The 22,668-nt window shown below is 40.0% G+C and overlaps 1 protein-coding gene across 1 annotated transcript; it reads left to right on the top strand.

Annotated features, from left to right (window-relative positions):
• Positions 1-2,000: 2,000 nt before the first annotated feature.
• Positions 2,001-12,873, top strand: LOC132829897 (CD276 antigen-like). The gene is made up of 5 exons (XM_060847304.1): positions 2,001-2,059; positions 5,722-5,794; positions 7,578-7,931; positions 9,319-9,606; positions 10,198-12,873. The coding sequence occupies exons 1-5, from the start codon at positions 2,057-2,059 to the stop codon at positions 10,362-10,364; spliced, it is 885 nt and encodes a 294-aa protein (XP_060703287.1). The 5' UTR covers positions 2,001-2,056; the 3' UTR covers positions 10,365-12,873.
• The last annotated feature ends 9,795 nt before the right edge of the window (positions 12,874-22,668 follow it).

Here is a 22,668-nt window from a genome sequence, read left to right as displayed (position 1 = left end):
GAGATTGGCTAATGTGGTACCACTTTAAGTAAGACGGTAAGGACAAGCCAGGGAATTATATACTGGTGAGTCTGATGTCGGTGGTGGGCATGTTATTGGATGGAATCCCAAGGGACAGGATGTGCGTGCATTTGGAACGCACGGACTGATTAGGGATAGTCATCATGGCTTTACATGTGGGAAATCATGTCTCACAAACTTGAGTTTCTTGAACTAACAAAGAGGATTGATTAGGGCAGAGCAGTAGACAAGATCTATATGGGCTTCAGTAAGGTGTTCGACAAGGTTCCCCATGGGAGACTGGTTAGCAAGGTTAGATTTCATAGAGTACAGGGAGAACTAGCCATTTGGATACAAAACTGGCTCAAAGGTAGAAGACAGAGGGTGATGGTGCAGGGTTGTTTTTCAGACGAATGGAGTGCCACAAGGATCAGTGAAGTGTTCACTACTTTTCATCATTTATATAAATGATTTGAATATGAACATTAGAGGTATATTTAGTAGGTTTGCAGATGACACCAAAATTGGAGGTGCAGTGAACAGCGAAGAAGGTTACCTTAGATTACACGGTATCTTGATGAGATGGTCCAATGGGCTGAGAAGTGGCAGATGGAGTTTAATTTAGATAAATGTGAGGTGCTGCATTTTGGGAAAGCAAATCTTAGCAGGACTTCTACACTTAATGGTAAGGTCCTAGGGAGTGTTGCTGAACAAAGAGACCTTGGAGTGCAAGTTCATAGCTCCTTGAAAGTAAAATTGCAAGTAGATAGGAAAATGAAGAAGGCATTTGATATGCTTTCCTTTATTGGTCAGAGTATTGAGTATAGGAGTTGGGAGGACGTTTTGCAACTGTACAGGACGTTGGCTAGGCCACTTTTGGAATATTGCTTGCAATTCTGGTCTCCTCCCTATCGGAAATATGTTGTGAAATTTGAAAGGGTTCAGGAAAGATTTACAAGGATGTTGCCAGGGTTGGAGGATTTGAGCTAGAGAGAGAGGTTGAATAAGCTGGGACTATTTTTCTTGCCTAATACCATCAAAATGATCCTTCCTCCAATTTAGAACTTCAACTTTTAGATCTGTCTATCCTTTTCCATCACTATATTAACACTAATAAAATTATAGTCGCTGGCCCCAAAGTGCTCACCCACTGACACCTCAGTCACCTGCCCTGCCTTATTTTCCAAAAGTAGGTCAAGTTTTGCACCTTCTCTAGTAGGTACATCCACATACTGAATCAGAAAATTTTCTTATACACACAGGTTCCTCTCCACCTAAACCCTTAACACTATGGCAGTCCGAGTCTACGTTTGGCTTTTTAATAGCTGTGGGTGAAGGAAGTCCCCAGTGGACCTTCTCACCCAGACCTTAATTGGTGAGATGCTGACAGAGTTGGCAAGCATCTTACCATGCTCAATTCACCCAACTGTTTTTCCTTTTCGCCATCTATCTCACCACTTCTAGGGAGGAGAAATTGCAGACAAAGAAACATAATATAAATGGCAGGTCTTGGCATGGATATGTTTAAATGCTAAAAAAAATTACAAGTTAAACACTCGAAAAATGGCTTTGTTTCCTGAAAGTCTGGCACAATAAGAGGGCAAACTCTGATCAAGCGCAATTGAAGGAAATTTGTAGCTCAAAATTAAAGAAGGCTTTGAAATATGTCTGGACAGAGTTTGAAAAACAGATGCCGCGTGAGACCCCATTGGGCCAGTCACTTTCCTGACTTTATAATGACGACGTTGGTATCATATAATTAGCATTGACATCAGCAGAATCTCTACCAGAGTATAAGTGAATGTGTTTCTACTACATGTAAAGAAAGAGCCTCCAAGTTGCAGCACGTGACAAGCAAAAGCTTATTTGACATAAAACTGCAGTTGCATACGCAATTGTCAACCTTTCACCTCCTAATCAGTGAGTCAGCTGGTCTGTTGATGTTTTGTTGTTGTTGCTAGTGGCAATAGAATATAAAGCAGCGTAACTTTAGGAAGTCAGTCAGTACAGAGGAAAGGAAAGTTGGAATCACAAGTGAGCTGGAGGAAAATAGAAAATGGTAAGTGCTCCTTTTTGATCATAATTCCATATTTCGGACTGTAGTCTCAGTTTTAAAAACTGTTTTTTAAAAAGAGATGTTGACCTAGACATGTTTTCTACTGTTGTAGTATGTTTTTGTCATGTCATTTGTAGTGTGTTTTTTAAAATGGCATGTTTGTGTGAATATGATATTTGTTGAATGGTGTATGTTGGCTTTTGTGTAAATTAGTTTGGTTTTTTGAGGTGTGTTGATGTGTTTATACTGTGTTTAAGGTTACTATATCTGATACATATGTAGTGTGTGTGATGTACGTGTATAGTTGTTTTTATAATGTGTTGGTGGTAAATGTGGTGCGTGTCATGTTGATTTGTGTTTAGTCTGGTATGTGTATATATGTTTGTTGGACGTGCTGTGTGAAGGTTGTGCGTTTTTGGGTATTGCTGTATCTTCATTGCAAACTCTTTCATGACAGCAGCATTAGCGCTGTCTAATTCATCTTTAAAACAAAGGTAGACAACTCCAGAATGTTATTAATAAATTTGCCCAGGTGTGTCTCAATACCAAAGCTGTCAAATTAGTACAAACACAAGCCGGCACCAATGCAAAACAGTCCCAACTTGATTAAGAAGTATGTTGGGATAGCTTTTACAACAAAACAGTACTCTCTCTAATCCTATGCAGCTCCTTAAGTTTACAATACTTCCCAAAGCTCTTGTAGGTTTGTGTAGCTATTTGCTTTGTCTCTGTCTCACTGGGACTGCAAAGCTGCTCTCCCGCTCTCTCTCTCTCCAGAGAGTCTGTGGGTCCCTACCTCTCGCCATGTCAGTCTCCTCAGAAGGTCCAAGACGAATGAAGAGAGCAGTCTGTGGGTGGACCCTATTTCAATATCTTTTAGATAGTTCCTTAAATGTTTTTAAGATGTGACATCAAAGTTTTACTTGGTCAACGTACTCAGCAGCCCTTGCTGTTTGGCCAAGTTAGTGTTACAACACGAGGCAAACCCCTCTGCTAATTTAAACCAACCGCACAGAAAAAAAGTTCACCTCATTGCTGCAATCTGTTAAAATTTGAGAGGCAAAAAACTATCCCAGAGATCACTATTTAAAGTAAAAATTAACAATTTTATTCTTTATGACCAACAGAGAATATTAAAACAACAGCTATTTACAACTCCTTGCTTTTTAACCTATCTTATACTACCCACTCTACAGTACTAGTCCGATAAAAAAAAATCCTGATTAAGATTTACAAAAAAAAAATCATGTTTCAAAAAAAACCAGTCAGCTTTGTCGATTTTCCCCCGTAGATTTTATCTCAGTTGGCTTCAATGTTCTGCTGCACAAACTTCTTATTGACAAGTACCTTTCAGAGAATTGTTCTGGTGGCAGTCTGTACTTATTCATGGCTAGGCAGTTCTCCCCTGACTGTTCAAAATGTCTGGTTTTATACCCCAAAACATCGGATCATTTCATTGGTTTTTATGTCATCAAATATCTTGGGGCATAAATTTAGACTGATTGGACGAATTTGAGTTTAATTTTGTTCCACAGCAATACACACTCCAGCTATTTGTTTCAACCAAGTGTTACATTTTTACCTTGTTCAGTCCTTGCTAGCTTCCTCTCTCTCAAAAGGTACAATACACACCTACACTTTTAGAACACTAGCAGTTGTGTTTTAGCAGCCAAATGGCTGCTACACGAGACAACTCATTTCTATCCCTGCTTTATAGGTCATGTTCTGAGTTGGTTTTGTAATGAAGTACATGGATTAGCTGTCAGATTGTAGGAGGGTACTTATCAAAGTGGAGGACAGAGTTTTTGGTCTGATGTTGAACTCAATGTAGAGTCCAGAAGACTGTAAACTGCCCGAATGGAGAAAAAGAGGTGCCATTGCCCCATTTTTGTCAGACAAAGAGTCAGGAGCAAGTGGATAGGTGGAATTTGAAACATAGATTAGCTATGATTTTGCGGAGTGGCAGAACATGCTTGATGGGTCAAACTGCATATTTCTGCTCCTAATTCATAGGTTTGTATGTTCTCATTGCAAGAATAAAAGTGGGAGATACAAATCCATGTGACCCAAAGTCAATTTATTAGTTTCATTCTGCCCAACTTTCTCTCAGAAACCTGTATTAATTACTAAAATTAATGTTTAATTTTCTTCATCCTCTAAATTTAAAAGCATGTTATATAAAGATAAGTTCACATTCCAGTTTGACATAATTGAAAGAGACAAATCAAATATTTGCCAATTCTCTGATCTCATAACCAAGATAATATTTATTCTTTATGTCGTTTCTATGGGTGTTACTCAGATGAGATCAGGCATAGATAAACATGATCAGGCATATCATGCAAGCAACCATTTAATAAACAGTTTATAGACTTCAGGAGGTGAGACTGATGACAGATCCTAGGGAAGGTTTAACTCAATCATGTAACAAAATGTATAAAGTGCAATTCTAAATTCAAATGTAGATTTCTGATTCAATGGAATAAATTTTAACATGTAGATAAATTTCACTTTGGGAAGGAGAGAATATGGTTAGCACTGCTGCCTCAGTGCCAGGGACCCAGGTTTGATACCAGCCGTGGGCGACTGTGTGGAGTTTGCACATTCTCCCAGTGTTTGCGTGGGTTTCCTCCCCACAATCCAAAGAAGTGCAGGTTAGGGTGAAGTGGCCATGCTAAATTGCCCATAGTGTTCAGGGATGTGTAGGTTAGATACATTCATCAGGGACAAAGGTAGGGTAGGGGAATGGGCCTGGGTGGATTACTCTTTGGAGGGTCAGTGTGGACTTGTTAGGATGAAGGGCCTGTTTCCACACTGTAGCAATTCTAATTCTAATTTTCTGTAAGGTTAGGGATCCTAGAAAAACAAGTTTCACTCAATAGGATGTCTTTAACTGGGAACCCCATCAGAAGGCAAACTGATCAACGTGCTGGAGGCCTTTAGGGAGTGAACATTTTCTTAGGATCTCACATTCTCATTAATTTGTCTAGTATAATTCCTAAGTGGAAGTGAATGGTTTGTTTATTAAGTAGCTGTAATGCAGAGCTTGCTTGTACTGTACTAATTCCAACCTTGACAACACCCACAATAACTGCACTATATTACCAGAAGTGCAAAATTAGTGAATCACCAAAGTTTTAATTTTTGTTTCAGCTGTATCACTTCCAATTGTAACTTGATTTTTTTAATGAAATTGTATTGAATTATATTTTAAGGATAAAGGCAATTAAGCATCGATTGTAAAGGAGAGGAGCCAGGAATCCCTCTGTCGCCATGATGGCAAAATTAATTCTTCTAACTCATACAAAACAAAAACCGACTCTTTACACAAGATCACTAGCTATCATGCAACAGTCTTTTTACCTTCCGACTGGATACCTTGCTCCTCAGTGACCTACATTTTAATTTCTTGTTTCGTTGTTCCTATGTTTAAGTTTTATATGAATGGTGAGAAAATAATCCCTTGCAGCTCAGTGTGATATTCTTAATTTGAGCTCATTCGTAGAGTTCATCCTTAATATAGTAAGCCTGGTAAGTTTCTGTGTAAATAACTAGATATTGAGCAAAAATCTATTTGCAGTGATAACACTAGACTGGAAATCTACTATTTTAAATATTTGTATTTTGTTTGTCACTGACCAGCTCCATATTTATTCACTTTCTAGAACTCTGACCCGAAGGAGAGAATGAAATATTTGCTTTATGTGCAAATTATGTCTGCACACGTCTTACTTTCAGGTAGATCTCATCTGTCAATTCCTAGTGGGCAACGTAGTGACTCAGTAGTTAGCACTAGTGGCTCACAGCAGTAGGGATCTAGTTTCAGTTCTAGCCTTGAGTATGGAGTTTGCACATTCTCCCTTTGTCTATGGTTTCATTCAGGTGCTATAGTTTCATTCCAAAGTTCAAGGATGTGCAGGTTAGTGGATTGGCCATGGGAAAATGCAGGGCTATGGGGATAGGGTGGGGCATGGTGTGTGTGGGGGTGGGGGGGGGGCGTGGTCTAGGTGGGATGGATGTTGGATGCTCTTCCGAGGGTTGAGTGTGAAAACGTGATGGGCCAAATGGTCTGCTTCCACACTTGAATGGATTCTATGACAACATTTTTTGTCTGTAACTCTCGTGAATATTTCCTTGTACTTTTTAAAATTAAATGTTTGGAAGGGCAAAGAAATCATATCAATCTGTTAAAAGATGTGTCATCAGGAAGCTCTGTCATCAAAGCCAGAAACCATTGAATTTGAATTTCAAGATATTGAACTTCAGATAACAATGGAAGAATTCAGAAATGATCAAAGCTACAGTTATTGTGTCAATGTTGGTAAACTTGCACTGATAGCATGACTTTCAATAGATTCAATTGATCACTGTAATATATATTGGCTTTCCAGAAAAAGATGTAAAAAAACTGTGCAATTTTTCCACTCTTGAACATTGGAAAGTACAACACTTAATACACTGAACTAAATACAAATTACATTTTGTTAATAGCACATTAACTATCTTGGTTTTGCAGTATTTCTTGTTTAAGAATCTCTACAGTGTGGAAACAGGCCCTTCGGCTCAACAAGTCCACACTGACCCTCTGAAGAGTAAGCTCTTGTTTAATGTACAAGATTTTCCCTACTCTTGTTTGATGCACCAAACCTACACATCCATGAACACTATGGGCATTTTAGCATGGCCAACTCACCTGACCTGCACATCTTTGGATTGTGGGAGGAAACCAGAGACCCAGCAGAAACCCACACAGACACGGGGAGAATATGCAAGTTCCAGTTGCCAGAGGCTGGAATGAACCCAGGATCCTGGCACTATGAGGGAGCAGTGCTAACCACTGAGCCACAGTGCCACTGTACTTCTTTCATGCACTTCTGACTATGTATTATATTTTTATTGAACTTAATCCTGACATCCTAGATCTCAGGAGTGTTCATAAATCATATTTTACATGAATCAACATCAGAAAAAAAAATATTATTCTGTTGCTGCTTTTGGAACTTTTATGCACTTAGTTGGCTGCTGCCATTTCTACATGTCTACAAATCACTTCATTTTGGGATACCCAGTGATAAAGAAAGAAAGAAAGATACTTTATAAATGTACTAGAATGAGCAACTCCAAACTTATTTCTACTCTCTTGGCTTTGTCACCACTGCCATGATAGTCTGTCAATTATCCCTAGTCAAAAGCTCAAGGTTCCTCTATTTAGAACTGAAAATGTGTTGCTGGTCAAAGCACAGCAGGCCAGGCAGCATCTCAGGAATAGAGAATTCGACGTTTCGAGCATAAGCCCTTCATTCCTGATGAAGGGCTTATGCTCGAAACGTCGAATTCTCTATTCCTGAGATGCTGCCTGGCCTGCTGTGCTTTGACCAGCAACACATTTTCAGCTGTGATCTCCAGCATCTGCAGACCTCATTTTTTACTCCTCTCTTTAGAAGGCTGCTTTATGATTTGACCAGTTATATTAAAAACTATAGACTGGAAAAAATGTTAATTTTTTATTACTGATTTCCAGGTGCATATGATGTTGCTGTATCAAAGACTACATTGGTAGGAATTCACAGACAAAGTATTGTCCTTGGATGCAGTTTTACTGTTGATAGTCATTTACCACTGGACCATGTAGTCATCACCTGGCAACGTGCTGAGACGAATGATGTGGTGCACAGTTATTATTATGGCAAAGACCAACTCAGTCAACAGAATGAACAGTATTCAGGCAGAACAAGTCTATTTCCAGAGGAATTCAAACATGGCAATGCTTCATTAAAACTGGCAGGAATGACAGCAGAGGATGCTGGGCAGTATGTGTGCTTTGTTGGCAATATATTGGGAAGTGTCAAAGGGACAATTGCATTGAAGTTTGCAGGTAAATAAGTTTTATTTGTTCCTAATTATGCAGTGATGATTTTGTTACAAAATCAATGTGATAATTCATGTTTAATGTGCTTAAAATTCATAAGGAGAATAGTCAGGTTGCAATTAACACAAATTAAAATGAACGCAAGATTGCCAAAAGCCTAACGTAATGAAGTTAATGTAGGAGATTAAAACCCAGATATAAAAGGAAATTTGTTTGACTGTTACAATCAAAGGGTGATCAAGATTATAGACATATTTTTGTGACCCAGTATAAATCCTTTGTAGAGGAAGGATATCAGACTGCAACAGCTTCATTTCTTTCCAGAATGTCAGCTTACTAGGGATTCTACCCTTGTTTCTGATAAAGTTATGAATAACAAGTATATGGACATATGATTTTTTTTGTTTGATCAACATGTCAAATCCTTGCCCATTTTGAATGCTCCTCAACTGCCTACACTTTAATCAACCCTGCCCTGTTCAAACTGCCATGTCCTCAATCTAAACCATCGACTTCTCCACCTCCTGATGCTGCCTGGCTTGCTGTGTTCTTCCAGCCTCCTGCCAAACTGCCGTGGTGGCAGTATGACTTTTATAACCAAGTGACCTTGCTTTCTGCCTTGAATGCCTGGCCTTGATCAGTTAACCACATCCTGCATTTCTCACTACAGTATCTTCATGCTTTTTCTAACTCAGCAATTTCAATTTCCATCTTCACTTACTTGACCTTCTCTTGGCTATTCTATTGCCACCTGCACAATATAACTTCTCATTACAGTATAAAAATCCCAACTTGTATACATAACCACTCCCTTTATCTTATTACCTCACATGGTTCTCTATTCCCACCATTTCAAACACAGACAGACAGTTAGTTTCAACCATTTCTATGTATTCCACACCCTTCACATCTTATCACACCCTTTCAAAGTACTTCGTAGGCCTCCGTTAACAAGAGTGAAGAACCTATTCAAATCTATCATTAAAGGTAGAGTGGCTGCACACTAGGACAAACATGAGCGATCCCATATTAGAATAGTCACTTTGGAGTGTTGTTTTGAGGAGAAAAGATTATTAATAAAGAGGTAAGTTCAAAGAATTTAGATAGCATTTTGACTTGGCTTAGAAATTGGTTGGATGGTTGAAGTTAAAGAATGGGGCAAATGGAATACACCCTGTAGAACTGTAATGTTGCATTATTATTTGTAACATATAGATGCGTGTGAAAAGAGAGGGCTTCCCTTTTGTTTTGTGGCAGATTTTTGATTTGTCTAGCTGTATCTTGAGATTATATATTAATGCCATGTGGATGCTTCACAAATTATTTAATGTCAACAAAAGCAATTTTCTGTTACTTCTGAATAATGCAAGCAATTCTTCTTTGTAATTCACAGCTTACTATAGGGATCCACAACTGTTCATCAAACTCAAACCACCCAGTTCGACTATCATTCTGGAATCTCAAGGTTATCCTGAACCATCTGTTTTCTGGTACTGCGCAGAAGATAAAAATGTGTCCCTCCAGCCTGAAATTTCATTTGTTAAAAGTGAAGATGGTCTTTACTCATTCCAGAGTATTCTTAAACTTGATAACTCAATGATGAACTGTAACCATGTGGTTGAAATTCAGAACTCCCTTGTTAACCAGACTATTACCAGGAAGTTCAACATCCTTTTGCAACGTAAGTTATTAATTTAGTCAATTATTAGTTCAGGTACTTAAGTCAAATTTCCTGGAATTGTGCCTTAGACATAAATAAAATCTTTGAAACTATTTATCCGAAGAAATACATAAAAGGTTCAATTTTCCAAACCAGAGAAATGGCTTATACACTAGGAGCACAAATCACAAGAAACCTCAACTTTTTTGCCACAATTTCCTATTGCTAGATTTTAATATGAACGTGACCTACATTCTGTTATATTTTCGAAATAGAAAAATGTAACTGCAGTTGCTTGATTTATATTTCTCATAGGCAAGACTGCTCTGCCACATACATTCACAGAAACGAAATTTTAATCGCAAAAAAGAGCATTGTAACATTGACCACTGAATGCAAAATTAATCATTTTTGAGAAATATTCACAGAAGCCACAGAATATAATGCATCAAGTTCAAGGGTATAATTTGCACAGTGCCTTCTCCTAATTTCTGGTCTTGACTTCAGCAGAAATCCAAAAGTAAATTATCTGGTGAAAAGGAAACTCTAGTATACAAATTTTGTAGAAGTGAATTAATTTGATGGATTAATATTTATGTTTTTCACTTTCAGAACAAGATATTCAGAACCAAAACTTCAACAAGAACATGTGGATTGCTCTCAACTCCTGTACAATTCTGATATTTGGAGCAATTATTATTCTGATATTGCTAATCTGTAGAAGCAAACATGCTCAACAACAGGAAATTGAAGAAAAAGTGAAGCCTGAATTAATATGAGTAATCCCATGAATGGAACAGTTGATTTTTGTTTATTCTCAGGTGATTGACAAGACTTTATTATCCACTGTTAGGATGAGCTTTCTTTTTAAACTTCTGCCTTCCATGTGTTGAAGGTTCTTCCACAGTGCTGTTAGCTCGGGAATTACTAGGTGTTGACCCAGCAACGACAAAGAAACAGTGCTGTATGGTGTAATCAAAGTCAAAAGGTAACCTGGAGGTGAGGCTGTTCCATTGCAGCTACATGTTCATCCCACTGAGTGATGTAGAAGACACAGCTGAAGAAGCTGCAATTCCTATAAAAATCTAGTTAAAAATAACACATCAGGTTATAGTCCAACAGGTTTAATTGGAAGCACACTAGCTTCATCAGGTGACAACACCAGCATCTCCAAATTAAAAGAATCTGCATACTGTAACCACAGTACATCTGCAATGCACATTGTGTAATGTTAGGACTAACTTTTGATACTGAAAAATACAGTTTAGAACATAGAACATAGAAGGATACAGCGCAGTACAGGCCCTTCGGCCCTCGATGTTGCGCCGACCAAATCCTACCTAACCTATACTAGCCCAATAACTTCCAAATGCCTATCCAATGCCCGCTTAAATGACCATAAAGAAGGAGAGTTCACCACTGATACGGGCAGGGCATTCCATGAACTCACAACCCGCTGTGTGAAGAATCTACCCCTAACATCTGTCCTATACCTACCACCCCTTAATTTAAAGCTATGTCCCCTAGTAACACCTGACTCCATTAGCGGTAAAGACCTGACTCCATTAGCGGTTTCTAAGCTGACCAGATCTATAATCATTCTATGAATGAATAGCAGTTTATATTTGGAGTTATGTAGAAGTTGTTCGCTGCTTTCCCATCCCATATCCTTCTAAACCTTGGATTAAAATGCAATAGTGATTGAAGCTCATGAGCAGCTAGCAGTGAGAACATTATGGATAAATAGATGGCTCTGGTTAGCTTAAACTTTCAGCTACAGCTTTTCAATGACTGAAGTTATTTCAGATTTTATTATTCCCTGCTGATCATAGGGAAGATTAAGATATATATAAATCAATCATGAAGCAAACAAACAGTCAGCATCTTATAATTATACAAAGAAAAAACAGAGCTGGACAAGTAAAGACTAACAAAGTCATATAAGAGCTATGATGTACAATGTTGCCAGCAGGAATAGAATATGCTGTTTCCTAATCTCCAGTTGAAGGAGACATGTTGAGCTCCAGAAAGTAACAAGTATGGAGTACAAGGCCAAAAACTGTGGCCCCAAAAGTTCATCATCTGTGATCCTAGCAGTGGTGCAGAGATTGGGGTCACTTGTATCCTACCAGTGTTTGTCAAGTCATCAAGAAGTAATCTAGTTTTCCTGTGCTGGTGAAACCCAGTGTTATTATAGATGCATCTTCAAAGCAGCTACAATATCTGCCATTGCAAGTGGGTGACTAAGGCTCTCCCTACCTGCCTCTCCGACCTCAGTCACGGACTCTTTCAGCTGTTCTGTTCCAGAAAGCTATGCACTGAAGAATAGAACTGGAGCTAATGTTTACAAATTTTTATGATTTTTTTAAAACAAGAAATACACATTATGAAAATATCCCTAATCATGTAACAACACTAACTATTTGTAGGCGCACAAGTGAAGGCCCAGTTATGGTCCACCATGTTTGTACAATTAAACACAATTAATATACAATTAACATAGGCTTGCTAATTCGGAGGATGATCAAGTAGGTTTAAAAAAAATTAGTCCAACTTTTGGAATTCATCTGATGGGGCCCTCATCTGGCATCTCAACTCAGTGTTGGGAACCAACACCAGCAGTGCAATTCGAAACCATGTTGTTGTGAGTCCCTGACCCTAGTGTGGCCTTTTTAACATTTGCCATGAAAGGAGAAGATAGATTATTCTATCTACCAATTAAAACAGGGTCTCAGTCATTTTCTGTCACATTCTTGCCAGAATTGAAGTTGGGCAAAACCTTTGTGGATGTGGAGGGCCCAAGAGTTTACACAATATGCCTTACCTTGTTTTATATTCAACATTTAATAATTTATGATTAATTAAGACCTGATTTTACACTAATACATCCTGAAAGTTTGGTTCAGGGTCAGATTGATCTCTTGATTTGTAGCCCCTCAATTTTATATTCAAATCACTTCATTGGAGCCCAAAATCAGGCAGGCTGTAAATCCCCAATGAGGCCCATTTCAGGCTCAGACATTTGGACATAACTGTAATCTGATGTGTTTCTATCTGGCATTTTGTGAAAAATCCATCAAGAACTTTAAGTTCAACTCTTAACTAATAGAAATAATAATCACTGCTGAAAAAAATCCCCACATATTTAAATTATTTCATGTTTATTCTGGCTGCATTATTTTTATCAGTTTAAAGTATTTCATATTTTTAACACAAATGTATGGAATATGAACTTAAATTTTGTAAGTTTCATGCAAACTACTTTCTAAATAAATTGTCATCCATTTATGTTGTGAGGCTACAGTGTGGTATTTTCTTTTTTCAGGGACAAATTTTCTTGAGTGATAAAGCATAATTCACTGCAGCATGAACTCATAAATTTAAATTATCCAGCAGATTTAAATGCATTCAAACATCAGAGAACATTGAAAAACATCTGAGAATTCGTCAAACATTTTATTAAGTCTTGTTATCATGAAGGTGAGGAAGGAGCAAACAAATAAGTGGAAAAACCTGGCAATTCTGCACCCAGCAGAGGCTCTGAGTATTCACAGATCAGATATAGTGCTACCAGTTACAGACATTTACTGCAGTTATGACAATTTAATGTTTTGAATGCTCCTTTTTCCCCCTCATTATTCATCATTACAATTTCATTTCTGCACACTGGACATTCTGTCTCCTCTGAAAGTTGATGGTAACAACAAGCAAACACATCCTTGTTGATCCTGCAAAAGTCCTCCTGCCAAAGTCTGGAAGCTTGTGCCAAATCAGGAAAAATCTCAGACTAGCCAAGGAACAGGCTGACATAGTCATACTCAAGATCAGACCTTACAGGCAATGTGCCAGACACAACCATCACCATCCCCGGATATGTTCTGTTCTACCAGAGGAAATAGAACAGTGGTTAACAGTTGGGGAGGATTAACCTAGAAGGCCTCAATGTGACTTCTGACCACATGAAGTCTCATGGCATCAGGATAAACTTGGGGAAGGAACTTCCTACTAATTACAACCTACTGTTCCCCACTTCAACTAATAAATCACTGCTCCTCCATGTTGAAAAGCATTTGGTGAAAGCATTAAAAGTGACAAAGTCGCTGACAGCATTTCCTCTAAATAGCACATATATGTGCGTGGTCAGCTGCTCTGAATTCTGCACACAGCAATTAGTATGATGATACCAATCACTGCACTGATTTCCAATTCCTGAAATCACTGCCACATATGGACCTTGGCGGTCCATACAGAAGAAATGAAAAAAGGAGGGGAATGCTGGTCACAGAATGCACTCTAGCTGGGGGACTTTGAAGTCCTCACAGAAAGAGGAGTTTAATAACACCATTACTGAAAAGCTGGTCAAGTCCGAAAAGACATAGCTGCTAGATTTGGTTTACAGCAGATGATGAGCGAATCCATGAAGAAGAGCTGCTTAATCTTCTCACCACTGAAGAGGCCACAGACACATCTGATCAGTAAGAATGACCAGCACACGGTCCTTGTGGAGACAAAAACAAAATATTGAGCTGGAGAAAAATTACAAGAGAAGCCCTGTCTGGAGTATCATACACTGTGCGTATCTACACACACTTTCCTGAGGCCTGGTTATCTCCAAGTACTTTAACTCCTTCTGCACTCCTTTATTTATATCTGTACAAAGTAATTATCAAATGCAGCTCTCCAATTTAGTTTCAAAGACCCCTCTGTTGTTTTGGAATACATTTGCTGTCTTACTGATGTCAAGAGGACAATGACACAGTGGTGTCAGTGCTGGATTAACAATTCAGAGATTCAGGTAACATTTTGGGTATGTAGGATCAAATGCCATCCCAGCAGATAATGGAATTTCAACTGGAATTAAAATTCCAATGACAACTGTGAAACCATTGTCATGAATATGCATCAGGTTCAGTAAGGCCATTTAGGGAAGGAAATCTGACATGCTTACCTGGTCTAGCCCTAATGTGACTCCAGACCCACAACAATTTGGGGAACTCTTAAATGGCTTCTAAAATGGCCTAGCAAGACCTTCAATTGCATCAGCCACTAAAATGTCTCCAAAAAAACAAATGGACTGATGAATAGCCAAGTATTGACTTAGAGTCATAGTGTCATACAACACAGAAACAGATCCTTTACTCCAACTCATCTGCATCAACCAGACATCTCAATCTGACTTAGTCCTATTTGCCAGCATTTGGCCCATATCCCTCCAAATCCTTCCTATTCATGTACCCATCCAGATGCCTATTAAATGTTGTAATTGTACCAGCCTCCACCATTTCCTCTGGTAGCTCATTCCATATACCACCGCCCTCTGTGCAAAAATGTTATCCCTCAGATCCTTTCTAAATATTTTCCAATTCACCTTAAACCTATGTCTTCTAGTTTTGGACTCGACCACCCGAGGGAAAAGATCTTGCTATCCACCCTACCTGTGCTCCTCATGATTTTATAAACCTCTAAGGTCACCCCTCAGCCAATGACACACCATGGGAAAAAAAACCCAGCCTTTTCATCCCCTCCCAATAGCTTAAACCCTTCAATTTTGGCAGCATGTTTTCTGATCTCTTTCAAGTTTAATAACACTTTTTCTGTGGAATTGAATGCAGTATTTTAAAAGTGGCCTAACATCCCAACTCCTGTACGCCATGCACTGACCAATGAAGGCAGGGTGCCAAATGCCTTCTTCACCATCCTGTCTACCAGTGACTCCACTTCCAAGGAACTATGCACTTGCACCCCTAGGTCCCTGTGTTCGGCAACACTCCCCAGGGCCCTAACATGAACTGTACAAGTCCAGCCCTGGTTTGCTTTAGCAAAATGCAATACCTCGCACTTATTTAAATGAAACTCCATCTACTACTCATTGGCCAATCTGATGAGGATCCCATTGTACTCCAATAAACTTCTTCATTGTCCACTACGCCACCAATTTTGGTGCCATTTGCAAACTTACTAACCAGACATCTAATATTCACATCCAAATCATGTATATAAATGAGGAGAAGGAGGGGACCCAGCACTGATCCTTGCTGCACACCACTGACCACAGGCCTCCAGTGTGAAAAACAATCCTCTACCACCTTCCCCTGTCCCCTACCTTCAAGCTGATTTTGTATCCAATTGGTTAGTTTCCCCAGATCCCATGCGATCTAACCTTGCTAACCAGCCTACCATGCAGAACTCTGTCAAACGGTTTGCCAAAGTCCGGGCAGACAACACCTACTGCTCTGACTTCATCAGTCATCTTTCTCACCTCTTTAAAAAAAAATTCAAGTTACTGCACAAAGCTATGTTGATTATCCCTAATCAGTCCTAATGCATGTAAATCCTATCCCTCAGTCCTCTCCAACAACCTATCCATCACTGACATAAGGCTCACCATCAATAGTTCATTGGCTTCTCTTTACAGCCTTTCCTAAATAATGGTACCACATTAGCCTCCCTCCAGCCTTTTCCATCTTCTCTGTGGCTATCGATGATACACATATCTCAGCAAAGGGGTCCAGTAATCGCTTCCCTAGCATCCCACAAAATTCTGGGAAATGCCTGATCAAGTCTTCTGGGAAATGCCTGATCAAGTCTGGAGATTCAAGTACATTTATATGTTTTAAGACCTCCAGCACCTCCTCTCTTTTCAAGACATCACTATTTATTTGCCCAAGTGCCCGAGCTTCGATGTCCTTCTTCACCGTAACTATTGAGTCAAAATATTCATTTAGTATCTCACCCATCTCCAGTGGTTCCATACAGATGGCCACACTGATCCTTAGTTCTCTCCCTAGTCACTCTTTTGCCCTTGATGTACTTAAAATGTGCCTTAGCACGAGAAATAATAAACCCAGCTCTGTTGACCCTGAAAAAAGGTTTCCTTACCAACATCTGGAGGGTGACAGCCAAAATTAGGACGAGTGGAGTAACAAACTGACATAATCATAGTCGTTTTGCAAGATATGATTGAATGTCCCAGAGAAAATCACAATGGTGTCACTGTGGTAAACAAACAGTCAGAGAGAGTTGCCTAGGGACCAGGCCAGACCGCCTCAAAGCATTTCAAGAAATTAGCCCAGACCCTAACTTTGCCAGTTGTTCTAAGCAGGTGTAACACAGATATTCCAGGAGGGATGCAGTTGGTCAAACCACTTAGTTTTAAACAAAACTGAATTAATGTACAAGATTACTGAACGAAACACAAACAAAAAAAAAGAACAGAGTACTGAATAACTTAACCTATCCGAAAACCCAACCCATCATCCTAACTTAATGATGTGTTCCAAATACTTGCATCAATCCCCATAAACACCCCTTGGCACAAAAGGTGAAATCACATCTCGCAGGACAGAAGAAGTCAGAGAGAGTACCAGCATGAACCTGCTTTTTGGGTCCAACTTCAAAACATTATTGTGCTAAAAACAAACCAAACCAGAGGAAAGCTGGGCTGGGAGCACTGGCCACTCCCCTTTCATTGTACAAGTGTTTTATTTAAAAACCTGAAAGCCTTTTGACTGAGGCAGTATCTGTTAGCTATAATCAAATTGGCCCTAATACCCACCTAAACCCAGACTTTTCAGAGTCTCTTTTACGGCCTCTCTGAAAAGAAAACCAAGGACAGGGTCCACTACTTTTTGTCATTTACATAAATGATTTGGATGTGAGCACAAGAGGTACAGTTAGTAGTTTGCAGATGACACCAAAATTGGAGGCGTAGTGGACAGCAAAGAAGGTTACCTCAGATTACAACAGAGTTTTGACCAGATGGACCAATAGGCTGAGAAGTGACAGATGGAGTTTAATTCAGATAAATGTGAGGAACTGCATTTTGGGAAAGCAAGTCTTAGCAGGACTTATACACTTAATGGTAAGGTCCTCAGGAGTGTTGCTGAACAATGAGACCTTGGAGTGCAGGTTCATAGCTCCTTGAAAGTGAAGTCGCAGGTAAATAGGATAGTGAAGAAGGCATTTGGAATGCTTTCATTTATTGGTCAGAGTATTGAGTACAGGAGTTGGGAGGTCATGTTGCGGCTGTATAGGACATTGGTTAAGCCAGTTTTGGAATATTGCGTGCAATTCTGGTCTCCTTCCTATTGGAAAGGTGTTGTGAAACTAGAAAGGGTTCAGGAAAGATTTACAAGGATGTTGCCAGGGTTGGAGGATTTGAGCTATAAAGGAGAGGCTGAACAGACTGTGGCTGTTTTCCCTGGAGCGTCGGAGGTTGAGGGGTTGGAGGTTTACTAAATCATGAAGGACATGGATAGGATAAATAGACAAAGTCTTTTCCCTGGGGTCATGGGTGGCACGGTGGCACAGTGGTTAGCACTGCTGCCTCTCTCCACCAGAGACCCAGGTTCAGTTCCTGCCTCAGACAACTGAATGTGTGGAGTTTGCACATTCTCCCCATGTCTGCGTGGTTTCCTCCGGGTACTCCAGTTTCCTCCTACAGTCCAAAAATGTGCAGCTTAGGTGAATTGGCCATGCAAAATTGCCCGTAGTTTTAGATGTAGGGGAATGGGTCTGAGTGGGTTGCGCTTCGATAGGTCGGTGTGGACTTGTTGGGCCGAAGGACCTGTTTCCACACTGTAAGTAATCCAATCTACACTAGAGGGCATAGTTTGAGGGTGAGAGGGAAAGATATAAAAGAGACTTAAGGGGCAACTTTCACTCAGAGGGTGGTACGTGTATGGAATGAGCTGCCAGAGAATGTGGTGGAGGCTGGTACAATTGCAACATTTAAAAGGCATCTGGATGGGTATATGAATAGGAAGGGTTTGGAGGGATATGGGCCGGGTGCTGGCAGGTGGGACTAGATTGGGTTGGAATATCTGGTCAGCATGGATGGGTTGAACCGAAGGGTCTGTTTCCATGCTGTACATCTCTATGACTCTATTTGCAGTTTTTTGTCTCTGTGAAATGTGGAGGGGGCAGCATTTATGCAAACCCAAAGGGTCTGTTTCCATGCTGTACATCTCTATGACAACATAACCTTGTTAAAGGAGCAGCATTGTCACAGTCCTCAACATTGGCTTCAGACTCTAGGAAGTTCCATCAGTCAAACATCTCCCAATCATAAGGTCTGAAGTTGGCATGTTTGCGGATGATTGCACAATCCTTGGTTTGCGCTACCTTCCCCACTAACCACCCCTCCCCCAACCAAACCCTGTGTATCTTCCCCTGCAACTGTAAAAGATGCAAAATCTGCCGGCACACCACAGTCCTCACCTCCATCCAGGGCCCCAACCACTCCTTCCAGGTGAGACAGAGGTGCACCTGCCTCTCCTCCAACCCAGTTTACTGTATCTGGTGCTTCCAATCTGGTATTCTCTACATCGGTGAGACCAAATGTAAACTCAGGGCACGTTTTTCACCAAGCATCTCAGCCAGGTCCGCAGAGGCTGACCTGACCTCGCAGTCACTGCCCATTTTAATTCCCCTTCCCTCTCCAAAATGACTATCCTTGGCCTCCACTATTGCCTCAGTGAATCAGACCACAAATGGAGGGAACAATACCTCATCTACCGCCTGGACAACATAAGGCCTGGAGGGCTTAACATTGAGTCCTCCATTTTCAAATAGCCTCCCTTCCCAACCCTCGACTCCCTTTCCAGCCTCCCTCCCTCCCTCCCTTCCATTCCTCTTATTGACCCTTCCTTCCATCTACCAACTGGATTATTCCTCCTATTGACCAACCAGGCTCTACCTTTGTTCATCTATACCCCCATCACCCCTCTCTACCATCTCCTCCTTTATCTGCAGCTCCCCTTACACTCACCTCCAGTCCTGAAGACAGGTTACACCCGAAGTGTTGACTTCTCCATCTCCTGATGCTGGCTGGCTGGATGTTTTCTTCCAGCCTCCTGCTTGACTGCGATTGCACAATGTTTTGTATTATTCATTATTTCTCAGAAAATGAAGCAATCCACATCCAAATGTAGCAAGATCTGGACAGTATCCAGGTTTTGTGCTGCCAAGGAAATAGTAACTTTCATGCCATACAAGTTCCAGGCAATGACTATTTCCAACAAGTGAAGTCCGAACTATCACATCTTAACATTGCTGTCACCAAATCTCCAATTAAGATCCTGCAGTTTACCATTGACTAGAAAATGAACTATACTAACATATAAATACTATGGGAAATTGTGGGATCCTTTAACTGGAGGACCTTTAATCTATTGGATTTCCTTTGGAGAGGACACCTTTCCTGTTGAAACAATCTTCTTTGCATCATCTTGAATTGATCCAGAATTGGTTGCGTTGCAGGGGGTGGGGTTGCTGTTTTTAAGTCACTGGAAGCCTGTGTCAATGGGAGTTTGTGGGGATCAGTGTTGGGACTTTTGCTGCTTGTGGTATATACAAAATGATTTTGGCATGAATGTAGGAGGGTTGAAGAATAAGTTCATGGATGATACAAAATGTGACTGGTAAGATGATGAGGATATCCTTAGATTGTAGCAAGATATACAGGTAATTCTGGTATAACACATGGTTCATCAGCATGAATTGACTATAATAATTGACTATTGATGAATTGTGGATGCTGTTTGGATAATATGTACTTTCTACTGAATGGGTATAGTGGCCTTCTACAGTGCAATTTTCTATAGCAGTTTCCCATAGTATGATTTTCTATAGTGAGTTTGCAGAGGAATGCAACTGTTGTATTATATCAGGACAACTTGTAGATAGGGTGGTCAGATGGGCTGATGGTAGCACATGGAATTCAATCCAGACAAGTGTCAGGTGATGCACTTGGGTAGGACAAAGTCAAAAGGAATAAATAATAAACAGTCTGATGCTGGGAAAAACCAAGGATCAAAGGTTCCTTGGTGCGAATGCCCATCGGTTCCATAAAGGCAGATAGATAAAGTGGTTAAGGCAGCATCTTTTGGATAAACCGGGATAAAACAAGGAACTGTGGACACTGGAGATTTTCCAGCATCCAGTTCTGAAGGTCACTGGACTCAAAATATTAACTGTTTTCTCACCAGAGATTGTGTCAGACCTGCTGACTGTCTCCAGCAATTCCTGTTTGTGTAAATTTTGAATAAATTGGAGTTGTTTCCTTGGAGCAGAGGGGATTGAGGGGGAAGTGATTGAGGTGTATAAACTATGAAGGGCATCGATCTGATTTTTTTGTCCATTCATTTCATTAAATAGAATTGTGGGATTTTGACAAATAAATTTAATTTACTTTCCAGTTAAAACTACAAACCCACAATTTTGATCATCCATTGGCTAAAGGAAGTGGATTTGCACCATTTGATAACAGGTACTCCTGCATAGGATGGGATATTGTGTCAGCTCCTTACTCTAAGATAAATGCATATCAATCAACAAATCATTCCTTGGAAGCAAGACAATTTCTAGGAAAGTTCTCCTCTGTGCATGCAACAAAGTTATTTCTTAAAGATCAATACAGGACTTTGTTATTATGATACAGAACAAGGCTATTGGTCTTCTCAAATCCACGCCAATCCTCATTCAATTCAGCATTCTCTTGCTGTCTTAGTAGGCTGCACGTTTATCTCCCTCAAGTGCCTCACCTTCCTTTTGGAATCATTCACCATTTGTGCTTTCACTATTATATTCTGCATTAGTAACCGGTGGTGTAGAGTGGTACCACAAATCTTTTCTCTGAGATTGAGGGCCTATGTCAATAGCAACGGTAAAGGATAAACCTCGAATGAGAAGAAAGACTTGTCAAGCAAGATGTAATTTATCACATGATAGCAATAGATACAAGTTATATGAACCGGTGAGGCATAATTCTCAGAAGACAAAGACGACATGTCTGTCTACATTGGGACCTCACTAGGCTGCTTAATCTCTACCAAAACATTGCTTTCTCATCAGATTGAGTGGAGCTTAATGTAGCCTCAACATTAACTCTTTCAGAGTCATTACCTTATGTAGGATTGAGCACTCTCAAGGCATGGAGTTCCAGCTCATATGTACTTGTTACACAAAGGTTTTCTCCACATTTCTTAACTATAATCTAAAATCAGGGTTTTCTTGTTCTTGAATCATTAGCTAATAGGAAGTTCAAAGTTTGTGAGATTTGTAGCTCAAGTGCTCGTTGTTGTGGTTCTGTTCGCTGAGCTGGGAATTTGTGTTGCAGACATTTCGTCCCCTGTCTAGGTGACATTTTCAGTGCTTGGGAGCCTCCTGTGAAGCACTTCTGTAATGTTTCCTCCAGCATTTATAGTGGTTTGTCTCTGCCGCTTCCGGTTGTCAGTTCCAGCTGTCCATTGCAGTGGTCGGTATATTGGGTCTAGGTCGATGTGCTTATTGATTGAACCCCAGCTCGGTGAACAGAACCACAACTAATAGGAAGTTTTTTTTTGTTGACCTTAACTAAAGCTGTCATAACCTTTTATAGATCAATCAAATGCCTTCTCAATTTCTTTTGTGCCTGGAGAGCAACCTTAGATTCTCCAACCCAATATTTGAGGTAAAATCCATCACTCCTTCTCCCAGGAATAGGTAACTCCATTACAGAATATTTTGCAGAGCATTTGAAAATCAGTTCTCACACAAATGCACAAAGTTCCCACAACTCTGTTTCAACAATGTACTTTAACACCAGTCTTGCAGAAAACCCCATTGAACAAACATTAAATAATTTATATTCCATTGAATAAACTTTCTCCATAGCCTTTCTCTGAAGCCAACAACCTTGCAACAAATTAGGAGCAATTGAAATCCATTTGGGAAAACTTTTATTGTGCTGAAACTACTTTCAACTCAGACTCTTACATTTGAGATCTTTTAACCAGCAAGTGTGATTATCAATGAGTAGTTTTAGAAGCTTCAGGAGTGCTTACAAATTCATTTTTTCCTGTTAATGGAGTGGATTAACAGACTGCAACTGAAAATAGTTTACTGGTCTCCATAACTGAGTTCTGATGCTTTGGAGGTTGGTGAGGGGGAGGAGGTGGGGGATGGTGATTCAGGGGTGGGTACTTGAGTAAAATTGTTCCTCCCACCTGGGTTAATGAGCAGATATCACAATGGCTCCTAAGAGCAGCATGCTTACATTATGAAGTACACCAATGAGAGCTGGAAGAGGCAACACACCTAAAA

The sequence above is a fragment of the Hemiscyllium ocellatum genome, chromosome 30 (assembly GCF_020745735.1).
Source record: "Hemiscyllium ocellatum isolate sHemOce1 chromosome 30, sHemOce1.pat.X.cur, whole genome shotgun sequence".
Lineage (NCBI taxonomy): Eukaryota > Metazoa > Chordata > Chondrichthyes > Orectolobiformes > Hemiscylliidae > Hemiscyllium > Hemiscyllium ocellatum.
The sequence above is the reverse complement of the archived record's forward strand: the minus strand, read 5'-3'. Positions and strand labels throughout refer to the sequence as shown.